Source organism: Nycticebus coucang, chromosome 2, assembly GCF_027406575.1.
Source record: "Nycticebus coucang isolate mNycCou1 chromosome 2, mNycCou1.pri, whole genome shotgun sequence".
Lineage (NCBI taxonomy): Eukaryota > Metazoa > Chordata > Mammalia > Primates > Lorisidae > Nycticebus > Nycticebus coucang.
This window is the reverse complement of record NC_069781.1, coordinates 81,048,895-81,061,231: the sequence shown is the minus strand read 5'-3', so window position 1 is coordinate 81,061,231 and position 12,337 is coordinate 81,048,895. Positions and strand designations below refer to the sequence as shown.

General features: G+C 40.3%; 1 protein-coding gene across 1 annotated transcript in view; it reads right to left on the bottom strand.

Moving 5' to 3' along the window:
- The window catches only part of LOC128597355 (uncharacterized), a 63,543-nt gene that overhangs the window by 24,890 nt on the left and 26,316 nt on the right, over positions 1-12,337 (bottom strand). The window contains exon 2 of the mRNA XM_053607685.1: positions 8,446-8,566. Coding sequence (XP_053463660.1) covers positions 8,446-8,566 — 121 coding nt within the window. The remainder of the gene's footprint in view (positions 1-8,445; positions 8,567-12,337) is intronic.

The following is a 12,337-nucleotide window of genomic DNA, read 5'->3' as shown; positions in this document are numbered from 1 at the left end:
AGGTGTTTTTAAATTTGCATGAAAGATACTAAATATGTCCTGAAACTTGCTTGCTTAAATTCAAACATTCTTGTTTGAGATTTCATCCATATTGCTAGATGTAGGTCTAATTGTTATATATCTCTCTTTATAAGACTAGCCCTCAATTTATTTATTCATTCTTTTGACAGACTTTTGGTTTCATTTTTTTGCTGTTACAACACTATAATGAAATCCTTGTGAGAATTTCTCTAGGATATATTCTTGGTGATAGGGTACATACATTTTCAACTTCCATGGATATTACCAAATTTCCCCTATAATGGCTCTCCCAATTTATGCTCCCCAATGATGTGTGAAGTTTATTTTTTTCCCACATTTTCACTAGTATTGTTGATTTGGGGTTTTCATTAACCTGATGTATGTGAGATTATATCTTTTTCCTTTTTTTTTTTTTTTGTGTGTGTGTGTGTGGTGGTGGGGAACAGGGTCTTTCTCTGTCACCACAACTGGAGTGCAGTGGCACAAGCATAACTAATTGTAACCTAAAACTCCTGCAATCCCATGATCTTCTAGCCTCAGCCTGGAGTAGCTGGGACCACAGGTGAGTATGCCACACTCACCTAATTGTTTTTTTCCAGATTTTTAGCAACCAAGTCTTGCCATGTTGCCCAGGTAGGTCTCAAACTCCTAGCTTCAAGCCATTCTTCCACCTCAGCTTCTAAAACTGCTGCAATTATAGGCATGAGCTAATATATTTTAGGCTAACATTTTTTTTTTTTCTTTTGAGACAGAGTCTCTCTCTCTTTCTCCCTTCACCCCCACCTCCCACCGACCCCCCGGCTAGAGTACCAGGGCTATCAGCCTATCCCCTCAAACTCATGGGTTCAAGTGATCCTCCTGCTTCAGCCTCCCGAGTAGCTGGGACTAGGCCCCCACCACACCCAGCTAATTTTTCTATTTTTAGTGGAGATGGGGTCTCGCTCTTGCTCGAGCTGGTCTTGAACTCCTGAGCTCAAGTGATCCTCCCACCTCGGCCTCCCAGAGTGCTAGGAGTACAGGTGTGAGTCACCACTCCAGGCCACATCTCATTTTTATTTTAATTTGCATTTATATGATTACTGGTAAGACTGAACATGTTTGCACATTTTTTCCTCTTCAGATCAGTCAGTCTCTTATGGGAATTTCCTATTTGTAATCTTTTCCCATTTTTCCTTTTTTTTGGTCAACAGGTTGTTTCTCAATTATTTGCAGGAGTTTTTTGTATTCTTTGTATATTCTGGATGCCAACCCTTCATTGGTTGTGTATAAATAGACAGTAGTCTCTCAAAATGTAATTTGTGCTTCAACACTATTTTGAGTGTCTTTTATCATTCAAAAATTTGGTTCTTGTTATTGTTCTTTTAGTGTAGTCACAAGTATCAACTTTTCCTTTATGGTTATAGTTTTCTTGTGTTTTGTTTAGAAATTTTCTTCCCTATTCTGACAATCTCCTATAATTTATTTTAGAGTTTTGCTTTTCATATTTAAAGCTTTAATTATTCTAGAATGTATTTTGTATATGATAGATTGTCAGGGGCACATAATTTAATTTTTTCTCATATAGATATCCTGTTGCCACAGCAACATCTATTGAATAGTCCATCTTTTCCTGGCTGATGTGTAACGCCTCCTCTATCATATATCATGCTTTCATGTAAGTGTGGGTGTCTCATGGGTTCTCTATTCCTTTTTCTTTTGGAACAGAGTCTCAAGCTGTCACCCTTGGTAGAGTGCCATGGCATCACAGCTAACAGCAACTTCCAGCTCTTGGGCTTAGACGAATCTCCTGCCTCAGCCTCCCGACTAGCTGGGACTACAGGCGCCGGCCACAATGTCCAGCTATTTTTTTGTTGCAGTTTGGCTGGGGCTGGGTTTAAACCTGCCACCCTCGGTATATGGGGCCGGCAACCTACTCACTGAGCCACAGGCGCCGCCCTCTCTGTTCCTTTTTATTCGTCTTTTTACTTTATCCCTTCTCCAATGTCATATTGCTTTTGATTAAATAGCTATATCTGCCAGGGCAAATCTCCTCCCATATTCTCCTCTTTTCTTCTAGTTTTTTTCCCAAATTCTCTTAGTTTATTTTTGGCATCTTCCTATTCCAAATTAAGTTTTGAATTAGCCTGTAGATTTCTATGAAATGCTCATTTGGAATGGGACTGTATTCATTAGGGTTTGATCAGAAACACAGAACCATTGTCAGTGATACAGAATCAGGGATTTATTACAGAGCTAAGACCTCACACAATTGTGGGACATGGGTGAGCATTTCATGTAAGGCTGTTGATTGTGGTGTCAGACATGAAGTCAGCAAAGCCAGCAGCAGGGAAAGGAGGAGAATGGTTAAGAGCAGAAATGATTACGAGCCCACAAGGCAAGACTCTGTGTGTGTGTGTGTGTGTGTGTGTGTGTGTGTGTGTGTCTCACTGCCCCCAACCTCAGTGATACAGGTGACTGACAGGATCCACCAACACTGTCCCATCACAGAGCTGCCACGAGGCTGGTCCAGCTGCAATTGCATGAGCTGCAACAAAGCCTGGCTGCAACAGATCCTGACTTCAGAGCATAAAAAACAGCTACTGTCTCACCTCCCCTTTCCATTCTTCCCACTTTTTTTTTCTTATGGTTCACTTTAACCCGTGATCATTCAATGAAAGGACATCTGAGTAACAAAGTTCCTGCTTCACTAAGTTGACATTGTTCAAAACTATCTCAGAGATTTTATTTAGCTTGGGTTAAATGTATGGATTATTTAATGTAAACTAATTTGTATCTTTAAAATATTGAGTCATTCCATCTATAAAGCTCATTTATATCTTCTTTTTACAGATCTTTCTTTATGATACTTGAAATGTGTTATACATTCTTCTAAAATAGTCTTGTACATATGGTAGAATCTCCATAGTTGATCACCTCCCTACATTGACCACCTTCTTAAGTTGACCAAGTTCTTTGTTTTTTTTGAGACAAAGTCTCAAGCTGTCACCCTGGGTAGAGTGCTGTGGTGTCACAGCTCACAGAAACCTCAAACTCTTGGGCTTAAGAGATTCTCTTGCCTCAGCCTCCCAAGTAGCTGGGACTACAGGCACCGGCCACAATGCCTGGCTATTTTTTGGTGGCAGTTGTCATTGTTGTTTAGCAGGCCCCGGCTGGATTCAAACCTGCCAACCTTGGCGTATATGGCTGGCACCCTAGTCACTTGAGCTATCGGCCCCAAGCCAAGTTGACCTAATTTCATAGACCAGACATGCACCACATATGCTCAATGGAAGTTCCGCCTCTGTATGTTGACCAATTTGTTAAAGTCCTTGGGTTGTCAACGTACAAAGGTTCTACTATATTTTGTTATGGCGATACAAAATGAACCAAGACAGTAATTTGAAATGATCCTATTCAAAATATCAAGCAAATATAGCTATGCACTTAATTATAAAAATACAAGAGACTGGGCAGTGCCTATGGCTCAGTGTGTAGGGCGCCAGCCCCATATACCAAGGGCGGAGGGTTTGAGCCCAGCCTCAGCCAAACTGCAACAAAAAAATAGCAAGGTGTTGTGGCAGGCACCTATAGTCCCACCTACTCGGGAGGCTGAGGCAAGAGAATCGCCTAAGCCCAGGAGTTGGAGGTTGCTGTGATGCCACAGCACTCTACGGAGGGTGACAAAGTGAGACTCTGACTCTTATAAAGAGAGAGAGAGAGACCAAAATGAGAAGAAACCACCTACTCTCACTCTGGCTGTCTGGTAACTAATCCAGTCAGAGATGCGTTAATCTATCCATGAGAGATCCATACCCACGACCCAAATACCTCCCACTGGGCCCAATCTCCCAACACTGCCATATTGGGAAGCAAATTCTTTCATGAGTTTAGAGAGACAAACTACCCTGAAAGAAAAGTGATCATGTATTCTTGGGTTTTGTGGGTGTGTGGTTATGTGTTCCACTGGATTGTTAATGATTTATAGCAAACATCTTGATTTCAGTAAGTCTGTTGAAAGTGTACCTACTACTGTTCCCAACTATTACTAGTCCTTAATTGTTTGTGTGCTTGGAGTTTTCTATTTAGACGATCCTACCATCGGTGGTATTGAAGATTTTGACTCTTCCCTCCCAATCCTATAACTTTTATTTCTTTTTCTTGTCTTACTGCATTAACTAGAATGTCTTCTACAATCTCAATTAGTGGTGGTGAAGGGGTCATTCTTGTCTTTTTTCTGACTTTAATGATAAAGCTTCCAGAATTTCTCCATTAAGTATCATGCTTTGCATAGGCTTTTGGAAACTGTATATTAGTGTAAAAACGTTTTCTTCTATTCCTAATTTAAGTCTTTTCTTATGAACACATTTTAAATCCTAATTAATGTTTTCTCTTCCTTTATTAGGACCCTTAAGAACTTTTTCTCCGGGTGGCGCCTGTGGCTCAGTCGGTAAGGCGCCGGCCCCATATACCGAGGGTGGTGGGTTCAAACCCCGCCCTGGCCCCGGCCAAACTGCAACCAAAAAATAGCCGGGCATTGTGGCGGGCGCCTGTAGTCCCAGCTGCTCGGGAGGCTGAGGCAAAAGAATGGCTTAAGCCCAGGAGTTGGAGGTTGCTGTGAGCTATGTGAGGCCACGGCACTCTACCGAGGGCCATAAAGTGAGACTCTGTCTCTACAAAAAAAAAAAAAAGAACTTTTTCTCCTCTATTCTGTTGTTGGTAGCTAGCCTCTGATAGGACCCCAAATCGTCCCTGCTTCCTAGTATTCCTACTTTTCTATAATCCCCCCACCCACCCAACCCCACTAGCGTGGGCTGGACCCAGTGACTCACTTCCAATGATAATGTGGCAGAAGTGATGGTATGTCATTTCTGAGACTAGGTTTAAAAAGATTTTGCTTGAATATAAAATCTGTATTTTGCTGTTCTATGAACAATTTATACAAAATCAATTGTCTATTTCTTAAGATTTAGAAAAATTTGCCTATAACATTGTCTAGTGTTATCAAAGTGTGATGACTTTTTTTTTTTTTGAGACAGAGTCTCACTATGTCACCCTCAGTAGAGCGCTGTGGCATCACAGCTCACAGAAACCTCAAACTCTTGGGCTTAAACGATTCTCTTGCCTCAGCCTTCCAAGTAGCTGGGACTACAGGCGCCTGCCATAACTATTTTTTTTGGTCGTAGTTGTCATTGTTGTTTAGCTGGCCTGGGCCAGGTTCGAACCCGCCAGCTGGGGTATATGTGGCTGGCACCCTAACCACTGAGCTATGGACACTGAGGAGCCTGTGATGACTTTTTAAACTACCAAGTCACTGTCTTAAGTAGTTAGTGATAATTATTCTGATTCACTTTCAGTATGTTTTTTTTTTTTAGAATATTGCCCATTCTGTCAAAGTTTTTAAATTTAGCATCATAAACTGCTTCAGATTCATCGCTTGTGCATTTTTAAAATCTGTATCTGTGGTAATGATCTCAATATTGTTTATTTATGCTTTTCTCTTTGATCTCTTGATTAATATTGCCAGAAATTTGACAACTTTATTAAACTATTCAAAAATTCAGCTTTTGCTCTGCTGAGACTCTACTATTTCTTAGTTTTCTATTTTATTTCACTTTAATTTTATCATTACTATTTTCTTCATCCTACTGGGTTTTTTTGTTTGTCTGTTTATTATTTCTTTTTTCTTTCAGACTATTCGATCTCGGTAGCATTCATTCTACTTCTTTTAGATTTACCCTGTTATTCTCTCTTTACCTTCCCAAGTACAATACTTAACTATTTTATTTTCACTCTTGATCTCTAATAAATGTGTTGAATGCTGTAAATTTCATCTTAAGTCTTATATTAGCTATATTCCACTAATTTTAGTGTGCCACTACTTTTAATGATATTCAATCCTAAAAATAATCCACAATTTCTATTGTGATTTCCTCTTTAACAGAAGAATTATTGATGGCCAGGTGTTGTGGCTCATGCTTGTAATCCTGGCACTCTGGGAGGCCAAGGCAGGTGGATTGCCTGAGCTCAGGAGTTTGAGACCAGCCTGAGCAAGAGCAAGACCCTGTCTCTACTAAAAATAGGGGGAAAAAACTAGCCAGAGGTGGTGGCCCACACCTATAGTCATAGCTACTCAGGGAGGCTGAGGCAAGAGGACTGATTGAGCCCAGGAGTTTGAGGTTGCTGTAAGCTATGTTGCCACGGCACTCTACCCAGACTGACAGAGTGAGACTCTGTCTAAAAATAAAAAAATTAAAAAAAAAAAACAAAAAACAGAATTATTGAGGGTGACTTTTCTGTCTTTTTAGTTTTCAAACATTTGTAGTTTAAAATCTTTTTCTTGGCCCATTGTGGGTCACACCTGTAATCCTAACACTCTGGGAGGCCCAGACAAGAGGATCCCTTGAGCTCAGGAGTTCAAAACCAGACTGAGCAAGAGTGAGACCCTATCTCTAATAACAATTAATAAAATAAAAATTAATAATTTAATAGAAATTAGCCAGGCGTTGTGGCAGGTACTTGTAGTCCCAGCTTCTCAGAGCCTGAGACAGGAGGATCACTTGAGCCCAGGAGTTTGAAGTTGCTATGAGCTGGGTTGACTCCACAGCACTCTAGCCTGGGCAACAGAATGAGACAGTGCCTCAAAAAAAAAAAAAAAAGAAAGAAATATATATATGTATGTATACATATACATATTGTTAATGTTAAGATTGTTAATGTTTTTTTTTGTTGTTTGTTTGTTTTTTGAGATAGAGCCTCAAGCTGTCACCCTGGGTAGAGTGCCATGGCATCTTAGCTCAAGATTGTTAATGTTTAATATAAATGTATCACAATTAGAAAATATGTTCTATATAATATTATTTAAAATTTGAGAGTTCTTTCGTGACTTGTAACAATCTTGTTTGTTTAATTTCAACATACGCTTGAAAAGAATATAATTCTCATTTGTTTAGTGCAGGGTACACTTTTATTTTATCTGAACAATCTGATTCTCAGACATGTGTGTTAAAATCTTCTACTGTTACTACAAATATGTTAGTGCTCAGTATATGCACGTTTCTCTTTGGACTCTGCTTGGAACTTTTTTCCTGAAAGTCATCTTTAACTAGGGTCTATGGGTGGTAAGCTTTCTTAATCTTTTTTCATCCTTGCTTGATTTTCACACAATATATATTTTCCAATTAAAGATTCATGTCTTTCTGCGAATCTGTAATATTACCAGTCATTACCTTTTCCACTATTGCTTATCTGACTTTCCCTCTATTATCTTCTAGAAATCCTAGTCTATGTATGTTACATCCTCTCAATCTGTATTGTATGGCTCATAACTTTAATTTCACATGTTTTATTTCTTTTATCTCACTGTGCTGCATTCTGAAAGAATTATGCAAAACTATCTCCTAGTTCACTAACTTTTTTTATTTTTATTTTTTTTGAGACAGAGTCTCACTATATCACCCTGGGTAGAGTGCTGTGGTGTCACAACTCACAGCAACCTCCAACTCTTGGGCTTAAGCAATTCTCTTGCCTCATCCTCCCAAGTAGCTGGGACTACAGGCACCTACCACAGCACCTGGCTATTTTTTCTTTCAGTTGTCATTGTTTTGCTGGGTTCAAACCTGCCAGCCTTTGTGTATGCGGCTGACACCCAATCCATTGAGCTATGGGTGCTGCTCCCAGAGCCTGGTATTAAGCAGTGAACCTGGTTTTGATCCTCTGCCTTAGCTGGGCACTAAGGCCTCATTTCAGGCCACAGTTGATTTCTTAGCTACTTCTGCCTGATTTTAGACCCAAGGCCCTGCTGCATCAGCTCCACTCACTATTTATATTTCTGCTCCATTTTTTTTTTTGAAACAGAATCTCATACTATTTCCCTGGCTAGAGTGCCATGGCATTGGCCTAGCTCAGAGCAACTTCAAAATCCTGGGCTCAAGTGATCCTCCTGCCTCAGCTTCTTGAGTAGTATCTAGGACTACAGGTGTCCACCACAATGCTGGCTAATTTTTGTATTTTTAGTAGAGACAGGGGTCTCACTCTCACCCAGGCTGATCTCAAACTCCTGAGCTCAAGGGATCCTCCAGCCTTGCCTCCCAGAGTGCTAGGATTATAGGTGTAAGCCATTGTGCCCAGGCTGTTATCTTATTTTGAGTATGGCTGTATCTGTTTTGTTTTCTCCTTTTATATTTTGTCTATCATTAGTATCATTGAAGCAAAGATAATGATTGGATCATAAGCCTATAATATGATCTTAACAGTAGTCTCCTGCTAATTATAATACCAGGCCTCAAGATGCAGAAGTCTTAGAAAAATTTAACATTCAAGGATGGGGCATGGATGTACCAGATGTTGTTCAAAACCTGTGTTTTCTAGGGCTGCAACAGTCAGTGTTGGCCCACATGTCCTCGCTAAGTGGGAGGCATTTGCTCAATGTTGCTGCTAATTACGTACCTGACCATTGGCAGTGGTAGTAGCCAGTTGCTAACACAGTGTTGACCCCATGCTTGATGATCCTTTTGTCTGATGGACTCACCCTTCCCTGAGGTTTCCAGTTAAAGAAAGAGAAACAGAACTGTTGGAAAGAAAATACATGTTTAAAATGCTAAAACCAAGCTTCAGAGATTGATTCACTTTTTTGTTTGTTTGTTTGTTTTTCTTTTGCAGTTTTTGGCTGGGGCTGAGTTTGAACCCGTCACCTCTGGCATATGGGGCCAGTGCCCTACTCCTTTGAGCCACAGCCACCACCCTGATTTGCTTTTGAATTCATAAGGATATACATCCCAAATTAGGAGTGTGTGGTAATGGGGTGGTGATGGGGGTGGGAGCTACATGAAAAGCCATCAAATAGACTTGGCACCTGTAGCTCAGTGGTCAGGGTGACGGCCACATACACCAGGGCTGGTGGATTCAAACCTGGCCCAGGCCAGCTAAACAACAATGACAAGTATAACAAAAAAAATAGCTAGGCATTGTGGCAGGAGCCTATAGTCCCAGCTACTTAGGAGGCTGAGGCAAGAGAATTGCTTAAGCCCAAGAGTTGGAGGTTGCTGTGAGCTGTAATGCCATGGCACTCTACCCAGGGCCACATAGTGAAACTCTGTCTCAAAAAAGAAAAAAAAAAAAAAGGCCGTCAAATAAATACCATACACTGAGTCTTCCTGGGGTGATGATTTTACCAACAAATTTGGCTGAAAAAAATCATATTTATATTAAAACAAATACAGATAGCCGGCATTATGGTGGTACATGTAGCCCCAGCTGCTCAGGAGGCTGAGGCAAGAGAATCACTTAAACCCAAGAGTTTGAAAGTTGCTGTGAGCTGTGATGCCCCGGCACTCTGCCCAGGGCAACTGAACGAGACTCTGTCTCAATCAATCAATCAGTCAATCAATGAAATAAAACAAATACAGATATGGAGCATTAAAACTAAATTCATGTGAGCTTATATAAAACATCAGTCTTCAAAGAAATTAGAAGAATCTGCTATTCTTCCTTTTTGTCCAGCCTTTATAACCTCAGAAATTCACTCTTCTAAACGAGTAGGATAGAGAGGAATTATCATAAGTCAATGAGGTAAGAACCATGATTAAAAGAGGGAATGAAAATGTCTATTTCCTACTCATTCACTCAGTTCAGTTTCTGCTTTCCTCCTTCAGAATCAAGGGGGCCAGGACTCAAGTTAAAAGTCAGTGGTTATGAGACTCTGATTAAGACTGAGTTTAGTTTTTTTTACCTAAAACAGTTTTACATTCTCTAGAAATACTGAGGACAGCAGGGAGGACACCCTCATAGTTGAATATTCCGCACAAAAGTATACCAACAGAAAATCGTTCCCTTCTTCTTATTCCATTCACACTAGAAAAGTATTCGCCCTCTCCCAAGTCTTTGTAGTCCTCTCACCACGATCGCCATGTCCTCCAAATTGAAAGTAGAAAATGCATGACCTTATAGTCTTTGAAATTCAGAGTTTCCTAGAAAATACTTTGATATCTGAGGTCAGACAATTAAGTTCTCGAATTCATCCTAGAAAAAGTGCTACATACCTCACTGCTGAATATCACTACAGTCACCTTTGAAGTACTCCCCTGGGTAAGCTATGCACCGATACCAGAGCCTAGTCCACCCTTGAAAGTTTTTTTTCTTTTTTGGTTGAATTCTCAAACTTAATTTTCAGACCACGTATGAGGACAGCTCTGATGGCCTTTCCAGAAAAAGAGTTCCAAAATTGCTTTAGAGGGTGGACTAAGCACTGGTGTCGATGCACAGCTTCCCAAGGGGAGTGCTTTGAAGGTGACAGTAGTGATATTCATCAATGAGGTATGTAGCGCTTTTTTCTAAGATGAGTTCAAGAACTTAATTGTCTGACCTCATATCTTCTTTACAATTGCACCACTGAAAAAGGATGAGGATTGAGGAGTAGAAACAACATATAGCCTTCTGCAAAATGACAACTCAGGAGAATGAGATGTCAAATGAGCTAATCTTATCCCTATACCTGACATACACTGAATGATCAACAAAAGGTAGCTGGAATGTTCTCATATTCTGTTCTCTGTACTAGGCTGCTCTTTTTGTGTCCCATCACTTCTTCCACTCGTTTATGCTTCCCAGAGTTCTCCATCTTCTCTCCTAGAACAAGGACTCCTACTGACAGAGGGCCCTACTGATCATTCATTCATTCACCAGATCAGCCATTCATCTTTTATATTTTCTCTTACATATTAGCAACTTCTTACCATAACAACTCCAGAAAATGTATTCCACTTCATCTGTGGCTTCTTTCTCTCTTTTCTTTTCCTCCTTCCCTTCCCTTCCCTTCCCTCCTTCCTCCTCTTCCTGCCTCCCTCCTTCCTTCCTTCCTTTCTGTCTCTCTCTTTCCAATTTGTTACAATCTTTTCAAAAACTCACTAAATAGGCCAGGTGCAGTGGCTCATGCCTGTAATCCCAGCACTCTGGGAGGTGGAGGTGGGTTGATCACTTGAGTTCAAGAGTTCGAGACCACCCTGAACCAGACTAAGACCCCTGTCTCTAAAAATAGCCGGGCATTATGGTGGGCTCCTGTAGTCCCAGCTACTTGGGAAGCTGAGGCAAGAGGATCACTTAAGCCCAAGAGTTTGAGGTTGCTGTGAGTGATGATGCCACAGCACTCTACTGGGGACAAGAAAATGAAACTCTGTCTCAAAAAAAAAAAAAAACCTCACTAAATAAGTAATAAACAACAGGTAATATTTCTTCATTGGGATTTCAAGCCAAGACCACTCACCATTTTCCATGACATTACAGTTTATTATAGGGAATAATTGGAAGAAGTTTAAACTGTGAGCCATGTTTGAGTAAACCCAAGACATCTGGTTTTGTGTCCATATGCGAAATGAGAGGATGGAGGGGCAGCAGCACCCACGGCTCTTTGATCTGCGGGGCACGTGCACTGTTTCCGTATTTTTCAAAGCACTCACATGTTTGGCTTTTATGTTGCCCTAGAGGTATTTTTCTGTGCTATAATTTTATTTTTAGTTCAGTGTAAGTGCAAAAGTCACCAAAAGGTTGAGAAATTGAAAGAGAAAGAAGAAAAAAGACTGAGTACAACAAAGCCTATAACGTTGCCTTTCCTGTATAATCTACATTTAACTTTCAGACTGTTGTTTATTACTTAAGCTTTTTTCATTGTTTCCATTGACATATTTTTCAATCTGTGGAAATTGTGGGTGTCTTGGGGTAGGATATAGCACAATCTTTCCCATTAAATTAAACAGAATTATTTACATTTTCATGTAATATCTTTTGACTTTGTAGCAGAATTTTTTTTTTTTCTGGTTTCATCAGCTTTGAAGTTTTGTTTTATTATTGTCAACTCATAGCTGTGTACATTAGTGCAATCAAGGGGTACAGTGTGCTGGTTTCATATACAATCTGAAATATTCTCATCAAACTGTTCAACGTAGCCTTCATGGCATTTTCTTAGTCACTGTATGTAGGCATTTGTATTCTGCCTCTAGTAAGTTTCGCCTGTACCCATTCTAAGATGCACCCTAGGTGTGGCCCCACTCATTACGTTCCCTCCATACTAACTTCCCCCCTCCCTTCCCCTTCCTTGGCCCTTTCCCCATAGTCTTGTGCTATAGTTGGGTTATAGTCTTCATGTGAAAGCTATAATTTAGCTTCATAGTAGGGCTGAGTACATTGGATACTTTTTCTTCCATTCCTGAGATACTTTGCTAAGAAGAATATGTTCCAGCTCCATCCATGTAAACATGAAAGAGGTAAAGTCTCCATCTTTCTTTAAGGCTGCATAGTATTCCATGGTGTACATATACCACAATTTGCTAGTCCATTCGTGGGTTGA